Below are 20,732 nucleotides of genomic sequence, written 5' to 3' on the forward strand. Positions count from 1 at the left end.
TGATAATACCAGTCAGAATTCTCTGTGATGTTATTTGACTTGTTTTTGTTCTTTTTTAAAAGAAATAAATCTTTCAAAATTGCGCCTTACTAGAATAACAGATTATTGTTATGTGCTCTCTTAACTATTATTTTTCTGGAAATAACAATGTATACCAAAATATTAATTATAAAAAAAACTTTATTAATACTTTTCTATATTTCTGCAATGTTACATTGCCATCATTAGGGATCACAAAAAACAATGACGTGTACACAGGCACTAGCACTGAGCAAATGCAACTGAAGAAAGGCAACTTAAGTCAGGCCTAGAGTCCTAAATGGTGTTCCCTGGTGGGCTGAATTGGGTAGTCTTGGCCATTGGGCTGAAGTTCTTAAGAGTCTCATGCACCCAAATTTGTTTATGTTTGGAAAGCTTTTCAGTGCTGAGGCAGGTTCAAGGAGTAGTCTTTCATATTTGTATTTTCTGTGGTGTAATAGCGTGGCCTTTCAGTATATAATATGACGGGTGTCCAAAGCATGGTCAGCATGTCCTGAGTAGCTGTATTGGTGGAATCGGATATAGTCCGTGTGTTCAGAAATTCTGATATTGACTATCCTGCCTGTTTGGACATAGTAGGACAGTTTGCTACTGCAAGGGACGTAGTAGATATTTGGATCTAGGGAATGTTGCTGGTCTTTGATGGAGCAGATAAGAGATGCCAATTTCTTATATGTTCTGTAAGAGGTTTTAAGGTTGTATTTTTTTTTTTTTTTTTTTTTTTTTAGGATTTGTGTCAGTTTTTCTGATGTGCCCCAGATATATGGAATAGTGATAGCTGTTGAGTAATCTCTGCTCTGAAGGAGGAGGGGTGGGGGGTTGCAGTTAGTTTTAATATTTTTTGGAGTTGGTTGTCATTGGCTAAGAAAGTGTTGAGGATATGGTCAAGTTCAGTAGTTGGGACACTGTTATCAGAACTGATTAATTTTGCTCTGTTATAAAGGTTTTTTTATAATACCATATTGTTAGGAGGCGGGGGAGAGATGGCATGACTACTGGTGAATGTATCTACTTGTTTGCGTAGGTTTTCTCTAAACAGAGACTGCCAGGGATCCATCAGAGTGTCTAGGAATGGGAGGCCATTGTTGTTTTCCTTTTCTAAGGTAAACTGGATTGTCAGATGGTGATTGTTTAGACATGTTAAATTGTGGAGCATATCCAGGGTGATAAGAGGGTGCCGATCAATCTGAAAGGCAAAATTTATAGGACAGTAGTGAGGCCAACTATGACATATGCTCTAGAAACTGTGGCCCTGAGGAAAAATAACATCAGCAGGATGTAAGTAGCAGAGATGAGAATGCTTAGGTGGATGTGCGGTGTGACCAGAAAGGATCGTCTGAGAAATGACTATGTCAGGGGAACAGTGAAAGTTACGAACTTAGGAGCGAAAATACAGGAGGCAAGGTTGAGATGGTTTGGTCATGTGATGAGGAGGGAGGACGAATATGTGGGAAGAAGGGTCATGCAGATGGATGAGGCAAGGAAGGTGTGGGCGGCCAAAGAAGAGATGGAGGGAGCTGGTAGAAGAGGACTTGAAGATGAAGAACTTGGATGTGGTGACAGCCCAAGACAGGAAGGTGTGGAGGAGACTCATTGCAAACAGTGACCCCACTTAAGTGGGAGAAGCTGCAGAAGAAGAAGAAGAAGAAAATCCAGGCCATGTGGCAAAATAGAGAACACATCATCTACATAGCATAGTCAGACAGTGGGTTTATGTGGGAGAGAGTTTTAAGGCTTTTTCCTCAAAGGTCTCCATCAAGAAGCTGGCCAGCAGTGAAGAAAGTGGAGAACCCATAGCTGTCCCCTTAACTGTTTGTAGAATTTTCCTCCCTGAGTTCATGGTGAACTGAAATGGCTGAGTTCACCTCATACTCAGGCTATTTCATTTGGCAAGAAAAATTCTACAAATAGATAGAGAGAATAGCCATAAGTTCTTCGCATCCATAGGATTTTAATATTTTTTGGGGATTGTAGCCATTGGCTAAGAAAGTGTCAAGGAACTCTTTAGCAGTACCCTAACTACTGAGAGTAGTTAGGATACTGCTATCAGAACTGATTAATTTTGCCCTGTTATATAGGGTTTTTTATAATCCCATATTTGTGGGAGGAGGATGACTGCTGGTTCTTCTCCTCCCTGCCATCCAACTTCTTCATGGTGGAGACCTTTGAAGAAAAAAGCCTTTAACTCTGCCCCACATAAAGCCATTATCTGGCTATTCTGCATAGATTATATGTTCTCCATTTGGTCACATGTCCTGCATATGCACTACAATTTAACACATCTAAACAATTAACATCTGACAATCTAGTTTACCTTAGAAAAGGAAAATGACAGCAGTCTCCCATTCCTAAACACTCTGATTACATGCCAGCCTGATGGATCCCTGGCATTCTCTGTTTAGAGAAAAACTCACACAAACAAGTAGATACATTCACCAGTAGTCACACCATCCCACCCATCCCTACTCCCAACAATATGGGATTATAAAAATCCTATGTAACAGGGCAAAATTAATCATTTCTGATAACAGTGTCCTAACTACTGGACTTGACCCTATCCTCAACACTTTCTTAGCCAATGACTACAACTCCCAAAAAATATTAAAACTCTGTAACCACTATCCCCCCCCCCCTCTTCCTTCAGAGCAGAGATTACTCAAGATATATCACCATTCCATATATCTGGGACACATCAGAAAAATTGACAAAAATCCTAAAAAAAAAAAATTACAACTTTATAACTGCTTACAGACCTCATAAGAAATTGGCATCTCTTAATATCCGCTCCATCAAAGACCAGCCACATTCCCTAGATCTGCCAAGTGTTTACCAGGTCCCTTGCAGTTGCAAACTGTTCTACTATATATAGAGGCAGGACAGCCAATATCAGAATTTCCAAACACAAGGACTACATCCAGTTCCACCAACGCGGCCACACAGTACTTGCTGATCGTGGACACCCACCATAGAATGCGCTGGAAGTAGGCCACTTTAGTACACCATAACAAATATGAAAGGTTATTCCTTGAATCTGCCTGAAAAACTTTCCAAACCTCAAAAAATTTGGATGCATAAGACTCCCCCAAATTTGGGATGCATACATCCTAAGATCTTCAGCCCAATGGCCAAGACTACCCAATTCAGCCCACCAGGTGTGCCATTTAGGACTCTAGGCGCCTGACTTCAATCGTCTGTGTTCTGTCGCATTTGCTGAGTGTTAGTCCTGCGTGCACATTTCATTATTTGGTGTAATCCTTAATGATGCCAGTGGCCAAGATTACCCAATTTAGCCCACCAGGCATCCATTTAGGACTCTAGGCCTTACTTTAGTTGTCTTTATTCAGTCGCATTTGCCCAGTGTTAGTCCTGCATGCACATGTCATTGGTTTTTTTGATCCTTAATGATGGCAATGTAAAATAGCCAAAATATTGGAAAGCATTAATTAAAGTTCTTTATAATTAATATTTTAGTATACATTGTTATTTCCAGCAAAAAAATAGTTATGAGTAACCAACATATAAGCCTATCTACCAGAATTGTTATGTTTCTGATCACAACGCTATGGCAAACATACAAGAGATATAACAACTATATCTCTTGTATGTTTGCCATAGTGACATCTTTCGTAGTTGTTTCTGAAAATGAATTTTAAAATTGTGATGATCAGCTGATCTGACTATGTACGAGCATTGAAAAGTTCTTGGCCTCGACCATAGAAGGCAACACTATTGGCAAGATTTTTTTTGTTCTAAGTTGGTACATCTGTCATAAGCATCCATGTGAAATTGCAAGTCATTCTATCAAGAAGTTTGTTTTATACAGCTGTCTGAAGCAAAAGTGTTGTCTGTATTCCTTGAAATGGATAAAATTGAGTATCGTGCAGTTATTAAATTCTTTGTAAAAGAAGGTTTAACGGCAAAAGAAATTCATTTGAAGTTCATAAAAGTTTATTTATGGACACTCTTCTCCTTCGTTTTCGACAATTAAGAAGTGGGCTGCCAAGTTTAAACGTGACTGTACCAGCCTTGAAGACGATCCACGTGAAGGATGTCCAGAAAGTGTAACAACACCAGAAATCATTGATGAAGTGCACGATATGCTATATTAGATGACCTGAGTCAAAGTAAAATTGCTGAGACTATAGGCATTTCAAAAGAACGTGTAGGATATATTTTGCATGAAGAATTGCAAATGAAAAAGAATGCAAGAGAATCCAAACAGCAGTCAAAACAGTGGACAGAAGGCAGTTGTTCAGCACCAAAGATGACAACATCGGTTCCATCAGCAGGAAAAGTCATGGCATCAGTGTTTTGGGATGCTAAAGGCATTTTGTTTATTAATTATCTTGAGAAGGGTAAAACAATAACATGGGAATATTATTTTGATAAACCAGACTAGATGAAAAAATTCGTGAGAAAAGACCCGGTTTGCAGAGGAAAAAATTCACCTTTCATCAGAACAATGCACCTGCCCACAGAGGTGTTTTGGCAATAGGAAAATTAAGGGATCTGCACTACGAATTGTTGGAACATCAACCCTATTCCCCAGATTTGGTTCCCTTTGACTTCTATCTCTTCCCAAAACTAAAACTCACTGGTCAGCATTTTTTTTTTTTCCAAATCAAGAGGTGATTGCAGCTGTAGAGGGGTATTTTTCAGATCTTACTGAGAACCACTACTGGGATGGGATAATGGCACTGGAGCATCGCTGGAATAAATGTATTAGTATTAAGGGAGATTATGTTGAAAAATAATTTCGAAATTATAAATTTGTTTTTTCATTGTTAGGCCGAGAACTTTTCAGACCACCCTCGTATAAGACTGAAGTTCAGGTCATACTTTATTGGATTAGATAATTTAGTTTGTAAGTGTGGAGAGCAATTTAGTGTTTTCATCTATGCAGTTGTTTGAAAAATGGTATGAATAGCTTTGTAACTTAATTATTGTTGTTCCTATAATATTCCTTTCATAATGGAAGGGATTTACATTGGAAATAACAGCTAAAATACATTAGTGCTAAATCAGCTAAAATTAGATTTCCTATTATTATTGAGTTAATTGAGTGAAACTTAATTCAGTAATTTTAGTGCCAGTTTTTGTTTTAATGGTTATTTTTCCAAGTTTTGACAGGCTCTATTAACCACCTCACCGGCCATTATGGATCACATACAAATCCTTATATGCTTTGTATCCCTCATATATTTCAATGTAATATCAATGGTATTACAATTTTAATATGCACTTCGCATCCATGATATACTTGACGTCTATAGACGTCTTGGCCGGTAGCGTGGTTAAAGTTACTTTGTTCCTCCTAATCATTGTAGAATGAAAACTATATCATCATTCAGGCAATTAAAATTCGAATGAAGCATACCATTAATGAATGTGAAGGACATTGCTCAGTTTGTTTCAAATCAAGATGGCAAGCTTGTATTAGTAGTATATTAGTATGCCATCATCATATATTATTATGAGTGCTCCTATAGGCTAAAGTTACTTCTTTCCCAATTTCTATATAAAATGCAACGTTAAAATGGCATTATTACAGGATAACATAACTTGCAAGATGGTAGTTTGTATTTTAGCATCTGTGGGTGGGTGATGCACATATAACCTCTTCCAGTCAAGTCCTGTATGGCTTTTGCTGCCATACAGGACTACCATCACTTGTTTATTTAGCGACTTGAACTGGCTATTGCCAGTTTGCTATTCACAGCAAAGTCTCAATTTCTTTGGAATTTTTTTGGAATTCTTTGGAATTTGTTTACTGTGCTGATAATACCTTTCAGAGTATGCTAAACACACTGCAGTGGCTGGCCAGTAGAAATAAAGTGGTTCTGCAGCTAGGTAATACACTGATGGCAACATTTGTTGTCTACCTGAACCTTATTATTATCAGGCTTCTTGGCCAGCAAGCAAATAATTCAATTACGATTTGTTCAGATTGAGCTGAGGGATGATGGGGGGGGGGGAGAAGAATCAGATTATTATATTATGGGTACAAGACTATGCTTTTATGTATATATATAAATAAATCTCACCCACGAAAGGTAAAAGCAAAAGAGCCTATAGCAAACAGATGCCATGTGAGGGGGGAGGGAAGGATCGGGAATAGAGTAATCTGCTGATATTCTTGAACTGTTTATGATTGTAGTCCTTTGGAAATGCTTCATGAAGGAAACTGTTCCATAGAATTGAGGTGGAATGAATGAAAGATGACTGGGAGTAGTAGATTTGGTAAGTATGCAGTTTGATTGTAAAAGGATATTGCGCAACTGTAGCATAAGTTCCTGTAAATCTGGCAGAAATAGATGTCATAATGAATGCTAGTTCTGTTAAACAATCCCTATGGAAATATCTGTAGAAGAGACGTAATGCAGGAACTGATCTTTTATGGGAAAGTGGCTGAAGAGAGTCTATAAGAGGAATGTCATTTATCAACCAGACTGTCCTTTCTGAACAGCATCAAGAATTTTTAGAGAGGTATTAGATGTGTCACCCCTTACACGAGTACAATGTTCTAGTGTTGGTTGGATATGGGATTTATACAGCATAAATAACTGTTTAGCAGAGTAGCACCACCTCGAGCAGAAAAGAATGCCAACTTTTTTTGGAAGCTGTTGATGTCATACAAGTGATATGATTGTGCCAGAAAAGATTTGGAGTAAGAGTCAGGCTGAGAAGAGAGATTCGGTCTTGACTATGTAGCTAAGCATTATTAAAAGTAAGTAAACAGGATATGAGGTATTTTTTGCAAAAGCTGTGTTTTGAAAGCACATTGAAGTTGACTAGGTTGTTTTCACTCCATTCAAAGATGCTGTGGAGATGAGTGTTCAGGGAACCTATCACAGATTATCTTGAAGCATGTGATGTTTGAGCACTGCAAGGCTTTTTATTTATATAAAAATTATATATATATTCATATAAATCAGGAAGAGGGGGAGTGATTTTAAGAAATTTTAAGCCACAGGAGGTCAAAAAGGTGAGATTCTAGATTATGTATCCTTTGGCAAGGAATATTAGAATGCACAAAAGCACAAGTACCTCCCTTATGGTAGAAGGAGTCATAGAGGGTGTAATTATTATTATTACACATTCCATGGAGTTGACAGACTCATTGTGGAGATTCTTTCTTTGGAAAGTTCATGCAACTGACAACATACCTATCATACTGAATCTTAACCTCCTTAACAATATATTCTGGTAATGCATTCCATTGATGAGCAGTGGCTCATTTATGGAAATTTGAGGTTCAGTCAGAAACAGCTTTGGATGGCTGCATATGATGATTCACATCATTTAATGTCAGATGATGTTAATAATGTTGGTAAAGTGAAAATGAAATTTTTTTTGTGTGAGTTGAATTTTAGAGAGAGGTTTATTTTTTTTTGTTGAACCACAGTGACACTACACCTATTTAGACTTAATTTCATGTTTAATGTTACAAAAATTGAAGAGAAAAAGAGGAGAGAAACATGCTCATTACATGGACTGCCTCCATGCACATCTTGGTAGTGTAGTTGGTAGCAAGATTATGCTCCATTTCGTCAGGAAACCTTTTAAAGGCACATTATCATCTGATTCATTCCCATACACTAACTGGGGTGGCTAGCCTGCTAAACTGCTTTAGCTTTACTGCTGTACTCTCGAAGGTGGAGGAGGTCGTGCTGGATCCCTGCAGCAAGTTTGGCATGCCTTCAAAGGATATTACTTAAAGGTAGGGGTGGAAACCAGAACCCTTGCTCTGGGAACCAAACATGGCAGTAACCATTTCAGGTCTCCAATAAGCAAAGTGGTGGTATACTACCAGGCAATGAAAGGCATATACCACTTAGGACTAGTTGGCATTTACCCCAACTAGCAAGATATCCCTTTACATCTGGAATAATTGCTGTTACAAAGCCCTTTTAGTAGAAACGCCACGCCACGAGAATGCAAGGTTGACTTGACTGGGAGAGGCATAGTGGCACAAATACTTGAATAGAATGCCAAATGATCTGCTGCATGAGATACATGCTTACTAGTCTTTAATACCAATACTACGAGGTCTAGCAGAAAGTTCATGAGGCAAAATTCATATTAAATCATATATTCAATTAATTGTCTGATACATCTTGGTCACCTTCAAAGTAACCCCCCCCCACACACACACACAAAGAAATTTATCAGTGTTCCTTCCATGTGTTATAACAACATTGGAAGTCCTCCTCTCTCAGCTTGTTTATGGCCATTATCACGGCTCTTTGGATGTTTTCTATAGTCTCAAAATGAGTACTTTCATCTTGTCTTTGAGCTTGGGGAAAAGGAAAAAAAAAGTCATGTTGTGACTTTTTTTCCCTTTTTTCCCAGAGACAAGTTGAGTGAGTATGGTGGCTGTTCTAAATGCCTTTTTGCAACTATTCAAGTATTTCTTTGTAGCAAATTTGATTGACAGTTACTCCTGAAGGTACAAATTCTTGGTGGACCATGCCATGGCTATCAAAAAAGATTACAATAATAAATTTAGTTTAATTCTTTATCCAAGTGTGTGCAAACAAAGTTTGTGCCTGAAAGTCTATCAACACTCCTATCTCATTATCTCCCCAATTTACTCCAACTAGCAAGATATCCCTTTACATCTGGAATAATTAGAAAACCCAATGCAAAACACATTTCCCTGCGGAAATGTATAATGTTATGCATTAAGGGAAGGGCCACTACCCAGACTAGTTTCGACCTTTATTGAGGTCTCTTCAGTGGGAGCCGGGCCCAAGTGGAGATACCAAGGCAGAAGCATTAGCAAGGTCATCTCCTCTTATAGGAGCTGCCAAACAGTGTGCCACCTTTTTATTAAATTACTCTGGATTTAGAGAAAGATGTTGAAAGTTTATTTTTAACTTGGTCAGACTATAATAAATTTAGTTTAATCCTTTATCCAAGTGTGTGCAAACAAAGTTTGCGCCTGAAAGTATCTTCAGGACTGGGGTAAGTATCTTCAGGACCGGGCGACTCCTTGCAAAGGTGGAGCAAGATACCAACACTCGTATCTCAGTATCTCCCCAATGCAAAACACATTTCCTTGCGGATATGTATAATGTTATGCATTAAGGGAAGGGCCACTACCCAGACTAGTTTCGACCTTTATTGAGGTCTCTTCATTGAGGCAGCTCCTATAGGAGGAGATGACCTTGCTAATGCTTCTGTCTTGGTATCTCCACTTGAGCCTGGCTCCCACTGAAGAGACCTCAATAAAGGTCAAAACTAGTCTGGGTAGTGGCCCTTCCCTTAACGCATAATATTATACATATCTGCAAGGAAATGTGTTTTGCATTGGGGAGATACTGAGATAGGAGTGTTGGTTGGTTGCTTGCTCCACCTTTGCAAGGAGTCACCCGGTGTTGTACCACTTTACCCCAGTCCTGAAGATACTTTCAGGTGCAAACTTTGTTTGCACACACTTGGATAAAGGATTAAACTAAATTTATTATAGTCAGACCGAGTGAAAAATAAACTTTCAACAAAAAAGATTACAGTCATGGTTTTCATTTTGGACTTGCCCATGTACACCTTCTTTGGTCTTGCAGAATTTTTTGTATGCCACTCTGAAGTTTGGCATTTCATTTTGGGATCGTAATAAAAAAAAAAAAGCTCTCCTTCCCATTAATAACATGGTCTAAAATAGGTTCAGTTTGAAGTTGGTCCAGCATTCCCACAGAAAAATTGTAGTGGCAATATTTTTCATTATCACTGAGAAATTTTGGAACCATCTTCACACTGATTTTTACACTCATCTTCCATGCTTTCTTTCTCATTCAAAACCATCTTGTGTCACTTGCGCATCTGATAAAGAATCATTATCATGTGCCCACTTAATTTTATCAAATGTTTTATAGTGCGGTCGTTCAGTTTAATACAAAATTTAATCACACAGTGTTGTTCAAGATTTCGCTTCTCTATTTTCATGATGAACACACTAGATATGCACTTACTAAAAACAATAATTTGACAGGTGTTTACCCTACCAATGAGAAACTGGTACTGATGGAAATAGCAGGAATCACTCCAACATATGTCATCATTTAGATAGTGCTGCCAATTGTGATAAAAAAAAATCATTACTTTTCTACTAGACTTAGTATAGTAGAAAATTAATGCACATCACTTTACAACTGTTTACTAGACTTATTATACATATCCTGATTCTTTTGTTTCACATTAATTCTTTTATATTACTATGAATAACACGAACAAAACATCATAAAAAAAACAAAAAAAAAATTGTTATTGTTCACTCAACTTTTTGAATTATATTGTTCATGATTCCTTTACTCACAGGAGTAATATTTTGTATTCATCAAATCTCACAGTTATGCCAGAGAATATCACACCTAGAATTAACTTTTTTGTCTTCATCATCATCAAATTTCTGATATATACCCTCAAGGAGTGTATAGGATATATTTTTTATTTTCATTTAAATTTTATCGTCACTTTCTTGCCATCTACTTTCCAGTCCAAATTCTGATCTGTTTGATTATTTACTTCTTATTTTTGATTTTTTGTAGTATAAATACCCAGACATTGAAATTAATGTCCTCGTAGAATTTATTTTTCATGACTGTTTCTCTTCTCTAATTCTGCCTAGTTGGGCAAGTATGTAGTACTTTTTCTCTACAACCAACTGTCTACAGATTCAAACCCTGCCATGTTATGGATGTTTTGTGAATGTCCTATGTCACAAAATATAAGACTTATTGTTAAACTGACCATAGATTTTTAATTCGTACGTATGTTTGTACAATATTGCCTACCGATTTTGCTAGTAACTGACTAGCTTTTTCAAGCCTTGCACAGTACAAAAAAATAATAAATGCAAAAAGGTTTAAGAATACAAAAAAACGTAAGGTAACACATTCGCGTGACATTTCTACTCAGTATGATGAACACATGTTACATGCAAACGTCTAATATGATTATTCACGTACTGTAGTTCTGTTGAACTGAGGGAATTAATTAGATTTTTCCAAGTATCATTCAGTATGGCCCCATGATTTCTGTTTAGGTTGCTACCTGTACGTAGCACTACTGCTGCTTCTTTAAATAATCGATGTCTGTAATCTTCGTCTACTTCATGTTTTTGAGTTTGTCAACAAAGTGTTGAGAATTTTTTATGTAGGATTCTGTTTGTCTAATTTAATGCCTTCGAGAAGACATTAAATCTGTTTGTCTAATCTAATGTCTTCGAGAAGCCTGGAAATAAGACAGAAAGAACATGTTGGTGATGTAAATCACAACAGAACGATCACCTCCGGGTTAGCACATCACTTTACAACTTCGAACCACACTATAGACTGGAATAACAGCTCTATGCCCTACGTAGACAAAGATTACAAACATCGATTATTTAAAGAAGCAGCAGTAGTGCTATGTACAGGCAGCAACCTAAACAGAAATCAAGGGGCCATAGTGAACGATACTTGGAAAAATCTAATTAATTCCCTCAGTTCAACAGAACTACAGTACGCAAATAATCATATTAGACGTTTGCATGTAACACGTTCATCATACTGAGTAGAAATGTTATGCGAACGTGTTACCTTAGCTACCTAACAAGTACTAACGTTTTTTTGTATTCTTAAACCTTTTTTGCATTTATCATTTTTTTTGTACTGTGCAAGCCTTGAAAAAGCTAGTCAGTTACTAGTGAAACCAGTAGGCAGTATTGTATGAACATACATACGAATTAAAAATCTATGGTCAGTTTAACAATAAGTCTTATATTTTGTAACATTTTATGACCAAAAACATGTATAATTTAAATGTCCTGTGTCCTTAGATGGGAGATGAATTTCATCATCTAGTGTAAGATCACTGGAGGCTGAAAAAAAAAAAGATTAATAAAAAGAAAAAAACTTATCCTATCTGTGGTACTAATGATTAGAGGTTTATACAACCTTTTGTGAGTGGGTGTCATATAAAAACTGGAAGAAAAGTTATTTGCTGTTAGTAAGGGTCAGATACAAATTATTCATCTGTTCTCTCAGAATACTAATCACACACTCAATTTTTTCATAACTAGCTCTTGCAGAATATAATATTGTTGACTCACCTCTTAGTCTCATACACCATTTTCTTCTCCATGTTTCCTTTTCTGTGGAAAATCCTTCAACTAGCCATTTTCAATCTCATGTCCTTTGAACTACAGTAGTGCCAAATGGGATGACCTCTGATTACTGCTCCTCCTCCCTTCTGTTGTCTATTTTCTATTTTTTACCTGTCTCTCCTGACCAGATAAGTTCTCATTGAACAACAAATTATCCTTCTGGAATGAAGATCCTCATCTCCACTATTTCATCTCGACCTCCAACAGTTATCCAAGCCTTAGTTCTCCAACAAATGTACCAAGGTAATCCACGAAAAAAACTTAAGAATATTACAAGTTCCTCAAGGCAAAAATCCATCCAGAACTCCAATATTCAGCCTGCCCCCTCATAAATAGAGATAATAGTTTAGCCTTCAAATTATCATCCCATTCACCCATTCACCTGACCTCAGTTCTCTTTAAAATAATGGAGACAGCCTTCAGCAGCCATCTTCTTGACCATGTAAAGCCTAGACCACCAATATGGATTTCAACACACTAGATCCACAGCAGATCTCCTAGCCAATATTATCCACCTCTAAACACAAGGCATGGAAAGGTTTCATGAAACTCTAGGTCATTGTTGATATTTCCAAGTCTGGCATAGCAGCTTGTTTACCCAGTGACCACTATCTTATGATCTTCTTTTCATCTCAGTTCCTTTGAAATTTTAACTGGAATGCTAGTTGTTCTCTTTTGATTTCACTTTGAATTCAAGAATATTTGAGGGCCCTGTACTTTAAGCCACATTCTTCTTCCTATATGTGTAACATTTTCATAATAATTAATCTGAAATTCTGTCCATAGTTTTGGTAATGGCATACACTCCATTCTTCTCATTCTCTTGACGAAACTTTTGTTTTGTTTGACAAATTCTGGTGACAACCTTGTTAACTTTAGTGTTACAAAACAGTCTTTTTTTATTTCTCATAACCTATTAATAATAGCTATCTTCAGACACAATCAGATTTCTCTTCTTGGATTAATCTTTTCTCCCCTCGCCCTCAAAAGTAGCAAAACACATCTCATGCTCCTAAATATTCTTTTCTTTTTAAGACGTTATAGCTGCTAACACTAACATTCTCAAATCCAACTAATCCTAAAATTTAGAATGATACTTCAAAAAATTGTTTAAAATTGCTTGATGCTCTTTAGAAGAGGTCACTCTGGCTAGTAAATGGCATCTTCCTCAAAGACTTGCTTCATTCACTTTATTCATTTAAGTGGTGATATAAAAGACAAACGGAAGAGAGGTATGAAGAGGCATGAAAGAGTGAAAGAAGTTGATTAGATAGAGGAAAGGAAGGGTGCATATGGGAAGAGGATTAAAATGACTTGTAGGTTTACTTGACTAATGAAATGTGCTTTTGGTGTTCATTGTCAAAAGATAGATTACCAAAATAGGTGGATATCTTGTATTACAGTGTATTTCATGTTGATACTGTCTTGTGCTTGAACTGGTAGGATTAGGTATAATGCATGCATGCATGCATTTCATCCCAGTGTATTAACCCAGATTTACAATAAGCTGAGCAAACCTTGGGTTGTGTTTCACACTTCCCAAATTTAATGTGTCTGAATTATCAATTAACCTGATTAGTTGATAATTAATACTTATCAGTTATCGACTAAACTGCATATTTACTGCTATGCATTTTTCCAGTAATCATCAGACAATGGCTGACCCCAAATCATCTGCTTCCCTGTTGTTATATAAAACCTCCAAATCTTTCCCACTCACTCATTTTCCATATCTTTCTCATGGATTCTTTCTTTCTAATATTCTAAGTTACTAACTATGCATCTCCAGACTAGGTTGTAAAATTGTTTAATTCTCAAATAAGATTTAAATATATATATAGATATATATCGGAGTAATATATATATAAGTTAACAACTTTCAGCATTAATAATGAAGTCTTGTTATCATTACCTGTTAATGTTATTTATCAAGGCATACCATAATTATAAAACAGATGTAATAATGTGCAATATATATTTCATCAATGAATGCTCAGTTTTTCAGATTTAGTGAATTTTAGGTTATTTTTATAATTTTTTTCTTGTAATTGCATATAAAGTAAGATATATCATTCCCATTGCATTTCACATCTAATCTGAAACAAAAACTGATTCATAAAAAAGCTGCTCATATGTAGTAGTAGTCTTCAGTTTAATTAACTTGCTCACCACTTCTATTTTCCATATAATCAGTGTCTGAAACTTAGTCACTTATAAGTGCAAATAGTTTCATACTATATTTTTATTCATGTAATGTTTTATTTTTTTTTTTAGTATTGTTGAGTATAAATCCATGAGGAATATGCTTCAGGGGTATTGCATTCATGGTACAGCCAAACTTCAAGACATAGATATAACTGTAGTGTTAACTGGTTGTTCTCCCTTTGGCTTTGGCTTGATGCTTGGAAGTTTCATAGGAGATCATTACTTTGCTGAAGGTAAAGTTAATAAGTTTTTTGTTTCATTAACATCTAAAGTTGTTTAAAATGAAAACTGTTCCATAATTTATTGAAATGAAAACTGTTAACTTTTTTAATTCCTTGAGGAATTTGAGGAATTTTATGGTGGACTTCTTCATATAGGAACACCTAGTATGTCACAGGAGTGTTTGGGAACTATTATTGTTTAACTTGTATGCTAATAATATTGAGGTAGGTTTAAATGAAGATATCCAGTTGTTTGCAGATGATGCAAACAACTGGATATCTTCATTTAAACCTACCTCAGTATTATTAGCATACAAGTATGTTATGCAATGAGTAAAATGCGACTTTCAATAAAGATTTAAATAGACTGTTTGAGTGGGTAAGCAAGTGGAATTAACAGTTCAGTGTTGCAAAATGTAAAGTATTAAAATTTAGAGAGTGTACAGTTTGTATGACAGGAAACAGAGGAGTAATGTAGCTGAAGGGGATGGCCAACAAGCACCAAATTTTAGGAGATACATTGCTAATATTGTGAGGAAATTACAGTGGTATATGGCAGTGATGCAGAGGGCATTATCATGTAGCAGTAAGAATGTTATATACAAGCGTTTTGCATAAGGCTTTGATTAGGTTGCACATAAATTTGGTTGTGTAGACTTGTGCAGGTTTGGTTGCTTGGCATTCAAGGAGACAGCAATAATAAGTTCCTCACTCTCCAAAAAATTAGGTACTCTTTTTGGTTCAAGTAGTATTTAACATGTGCATGACTCCAAGACCTTAAATCCCAAATTCACCTGACATTAGAATGTTATTTACACTTTTGGGGACACCCCAACTCCCTTCCTGATACAATTAAGTATAAAGAAGGGCAATCTGCTTAACATACATACACACCTCAGAAATCATATTTATATAAAAGATTTGTTTCTGTATTATCTTCTTTATAGATGTTTACATGGGTACTGCTCCATTAAACTGGCCAACACCATTCCATTGCTTTTCTCTAATAATATAAGAATATTTGCAGCTGTTGGGAAACATCCATTTACAGTTTTGCTCACTGAACCAACTTCTCAATCCCTTCCCTTCATTTAATCTACTTCCTGAATAAATGCAACCCACAGTTCTTCCATTAAGACTTGAACAGATTATTTCTCCTTCCGCACTTGCTCACGTGCATACATGCCACTTTTGTGTTAAAAGTGTCTTGACATTTTGTGCATAAGATTAATTTTTGAACCTGAGGAGGTTATAGATCTGATGTGTTTCTGCTAGGAAATAATAGTAAATATCAGCACAAGAAGAGAGTGAAATTTAATTAATGTCTCCAGTAGTTCAGCAAAGTCAAATTGTCATCATCAGTGAATCATGAATAAATTGATATGTGCATGCATGCACTACATAGGGTAAGTATGACTGAAGCAAAAACAACAAAAGTACATTTGAAGTACTAAATAGTATCGTACTGGGGGAGGGGGATAGACTGAGGTTCACTGGGGTGTTCTTGGCTTGTTAGGCTGAAGTTCTTGGGGTGAGTGCTTCCCAGATTTGAGACAGTTTCATACAACTAAATTTCTTGAGGATCAGATAGTTCCTTAAGGCTGGGGCAGAATCCAGGAAAAGTTTTTCATATTTGAATTTGCTCTTGTGGAATAAGGTGACCTTTTCCCATCGTTTCATGTCATGGGTGTCTAAAGCATGTCGGCAAGCTCCTGAGTAGCTGGGGTCTAATTTTTGCTATAGTTCTTTCCATCTCCTGTGAAAATACCTTAAACTTTCAAAGTGATTTATTTTCATGATATTCTTCAATCTCCTATCATCTCTTGATGTAGTTATTACCTTTTGACTGCTATTACAGCAATTATTTTGAAAACTCAGGTTATTAGAATACTGTCTCAATACGCTACTCGTGCTTGCTTGAGAACATTTCAATTCCTTAGCTATAAACTGTTGAGTTTGGCCTTCTTTGTGTAGAACCACCACACAAAACTTCTTAGCTTCTGATATGTCACTCATTCGACCCATGTTTAACAAATGATTAACTGAAATCCATGCGCAAACGATTTCTCACACGTGTCAGTCCCGCAGCTACTGAAATATATGCTATTTCTATGCTATTGTCAAAACCAATCAGAAAAATTTGGAATATTCTAATATTATGAACCATGTTAAAAATTATTTTAATTTTGTGAATGCTTTCAAGTTTCACAGTTTTCTTTAATTTATATTGCATTTTTAAGTGTTCACATGGTTATATAATCTACAAAGTACATAATAAATTTAGTTTAATTCTTTATCCAAGTGTAAGCAAACAAAGTTTGCACCTGAAGCATCTTCACGACTGAGGCAACTCATAGTAAAGGTGGACCAGGCTCTCATCACTCCTTGTCTCAGTATCTCCCATAATGCAAAGCACATCTCCTTGTGGACATGTATAATGCTATGCATTAAGGGAAGGGCCACTACCCAGACCGGTTTCGACCTATAATGAGGTCTCATCAGTGGGAGCCAGACCCAGGAGTGGTAATACTAAGGCAGAAGCAATGGAGAGGTGATATTTACTTATACGAGTTGCCAAAAGGTACCACCTTATTATTAAATTACTCTGGATTTAGAGAAAGATGTTGGAAGTTTATTTTCCTCTCTATTGCTTCTGCCTTAGTATCACCACTTCTGGATCTGGCTCCCACTGACGAGACCTCAATAAAGGTCGAAACCGTTCTGAGTAGTAGCCCTTCCCTTAATGCATAGCATTATACATATCTGCAAGGGGATGTGCTTTGCATTATGGGTGATAATGAGACAAGGAGTGATGAGAGCTTGGTCCACCTTTACTACGAGTTGCCTCAGTGCTGAAGATACTTCAGGCGCAAACTTTGTTTGCTTACACTTGGATAAAGGATTAAACTAAATTTATTATAGTCTAACCAAGTGGAAAATAAACTTCCTACAAAGTACATAGATTTAGATGATGCTAATTAATATTTGGTAATAATTATTTTCTATGCAATAAATTAGAATTGCAAATCATTCAACGCATTTTCTTTAATTATTCTAATTTTTTGATTCAGAAGTGTAGTAGTAATTGACTTTTGAATGTCTAATCTTAATTTCTGAATGCTCTCCAGCAAAGCATTGTCTGTCTTTTGACTTCTTGGTATTTTGATCATTAGTCCTTAGTATGTGCAATGATTCATTTATGTTTTTGCTCAGTTTCATAATTTGATTTTCATTATTTCTGGTAGCACCTTAGCCATTGAACATAATTTGGGTCTTTTTTAGGTTCATCTTTAAGGATATATGACAATAAAATGTATGATCAGAATAAAATGCTACTGATGAACTTGTCAATTTCATTGTTAACATTTACATTGAATCTGTTTATGTGCTAGCAAGGTTCTTCTCATTCACTAAATTATGTGAAGCTAGATATTCATAGTGTATCAGTCATCAAATTATTTCTACTAACTGTAAATTGTCTGCCCTGTTTCATTGCAGTCGTTGATACTACAACTAGAATCTCTGGAGTCAGCTCATTTTTTTGTTGTTTAAAAAAATAAATAAAATAAATAAAAAGCATGCAAATTTTCATTCTACACCTTTGTTTTTACTTTGAGAATACATTTATCTCTGGTTTTCCTCTTACAAACATTGAAGTTTCTGTTTTAGCTAAGCTGTCATTATGTGTAACACTGAATCAGGTCACATTTACCACCTTTCTTAATTTTATTAACAGTAGATTACATACCCTGTGATATAACATCTATAAGATCAACATGTATAACATCTATAAGATCAACAAATCTGAAAACAAACCCCAACTCAACATCACCAGAGTTAAAGATCGGTACTATCAACGTAAGATGCCTGAATGGCAAAGAAATGGAGCTAGCTGAGGAATTAGATAAGTACCAGATCGACATAATAGGGGTGACTGAAACAAAAAAGACCAAAACTGGTGAGATCTTTCTGAGCAATAAATACAAAATGTTATATTCAGGCAATAATAATCAAGGAAAAGAAGGAGTAGCCATAGTATTCAACACACAAAATACGAGGCTAATCTTCTTGAATGGCAGTCAGTCTCAAGTAGAGTAATGTGGGCAAATATGAGAATGGGGAACTGGACAATGAGACTTATTTGTGCCTATGGTCCCACAGAAGGTTCTACTAAGGTAGAAGTGGAGGAATTTTTTGAGGCTTTAGAAAAAGCAACTGACACAATGAAAAAGGAAAAGTTGGTCCTTGTTGGGGATCTAAATAGTAGAGTAGGAAATGATTGTGAGACATACAAAAATATTTTGGGAAAATTTGGAGAAAAGAGCAAAGCTAATAATAATGGCAAATATCTGTTGGATTTCTGCTCAGGACATGGACTGGTTATTACTAACACCATGATCCAACATAAAAATATGCACAAATTCACATGGAGAGAAGAGGCTAGGAATAAGAAAAGTCTCATTGACTATGTTATTGTTGATAGTGATGTTTTCTACCTGGTGCAGGACACCAGAGTGTACAGAGGATTTGAAATTGGAAGTGATCACTATTTAGTCTTGAGCAGGATAAAATTGAATTTCATATTGAAAAGAATAACATGTAAGAAAGTTTTAAAGCAAATAAAAGTTGAGCAGCTCTCAGATGTAAACTATAGACTAAAATACAGAAATATTATTGAAAAGAAAATGAAAGAGTTTGAGAACAGGAATCAAACCTTGGAGATTCAGTGGCAAACTCTGAAGGAAACATTGATTGATTCTGCCAGAGAGGCATGTGGTGAGGTTGTGTGCAAAGATAAAAAAATCAGAACTCCCTGGTGGACACAGGAAGTTAAAGAGGCAGTGAAGGAAAAGAAGAAAGCATATCAAATGTTCCTGGCAAATAAGTCAGCTTTTACTCTTACAGAATACAGAGACAAATGTAAGAAAGCTAAACAGTGTGTAAAACTAGCTAAACAAAAGTCATGGGAGGACTTTGGCAAGAATATAGAAAATAAATATCAAGAAGGTGGCAAAATATTCTGGAGGTTGTTGAAGAAGCTTAGGAATGGAGGAAAGAGTGCTGTAAAAGGAATTAGAGATGATAAAGGTGAAATGAAAACAGGAGAAAAAGATATCCTTGAAGTATGGAGTAATTACTTTGAAAAACTGCTAAATGAAACAAGCAGTGATGACAGCACAGTGATAAAAAACACTGACCAGGCATGCAGTCAGGAATACATATCCATACTTGAAGTAGAAAAAGCCATCAAAGGCTTGAAATGTGGAAAGGCAGCAGGAGTAGATGATATTCGACCAGAAATGCTGAAGTATGGTGGTATAAGAGTCTTACAGTGGCTGCACTGCATAATTCAGAAAGCCTGGACAGAGGGACGAATTCCTGATGATTGGAGTAGAGCTCTCATAGTACCCATATATAAAAAGGGAAATAAAACTGAATGTGAGAATTACAGAGGTATTTCCCTACTGAGTGTTCCTGGCAAGATCTATGCAAGTATACTTGAGAAACGGTTGAGAAGAATTGTGGAAGAAATGCTTGGTGAAGAACAAGCTGGATTCAGGCCAAATAGAGGCTGTCAGGATCAGATCTTCACTTTACGACAAATAGTCGAGAAAGCATGGGAATATAACAAAGATCTGTATTTAAGTTTTGTCGATTTGGAAAAGGCATATGACAAGGTGCCAAGAGAGAAGCTATTCAATACGCTGCATTTATATGGTGTCAATGGGGCATTATATCAAGCAATACTTAGTCTTTATTTGAGTTGTGAGTCAGCAGTTAGAATTGAAGGAAGTACAGGAAGATGGTTTAATGTTAAATCTGGTGTGAGACAAGGATGTACATTATCCCCTCTGTTATTCATTATCTATATGGATCACATTATGAAGGAATGTGGTATTAAACCTGATATCAAAATTGGAGATGTTAATGTCAGCTCTTTGCTTTATGCGGATGATGTTATACTTCTAAATAAATCCGCTACAAGTCTGCAAGATTCTCTGACTAAATTGAATAGCTGTTGTAATAGATATGGTATGAAGGTCAGCAATAAAAAGACAAAGACAATGAAAATAGGCAGAATCATTGAAAATGTCAACTGTGTTGTGAATGGAGAACCTGTG

The 20,732-nt window shown here is 36.2% G+C and overlaps 1 protein-coding gene across 1 annotated transcript in view; it reads left to right on the top strand.

Annotated features, from left to right (window-relative positions):
- The window catches only part of hob (bridge-like lipid transfer protein family member hobbit), an 844,941-nt gene that overhangs the window by 164,897 nt on the left and 659,312 nt on the right, over positions 1-20,732 (top strand). The window contains exon 13 of the mRNA XM_090409957.1: positions 14,459-14,622. Coding sequence (XP_090266083.1) covers positions 14,459-14,622 — 164 coding nt within the window. The remainder of the gene's footprint in view (positions 1-14,458; positions 14,623-20,732) is intronic.

This window comes from Typopeltis vanoorti, chromosome 20, assembly GCF_054136105.1.
Source record: "Typopeltis vanoorti isolate ZY-2024b chromosome 20, IOZ_Tvanoo_1.0, whole genome shotgun sequence".
Taxonomy (NCBI): domain Eukaryota; kingdom Metazoa; phylum Arthropoda; class Arachnida; order Uropygi; family Thelyphonidae; genus Typopeltis; species Typopeltis vanoorti.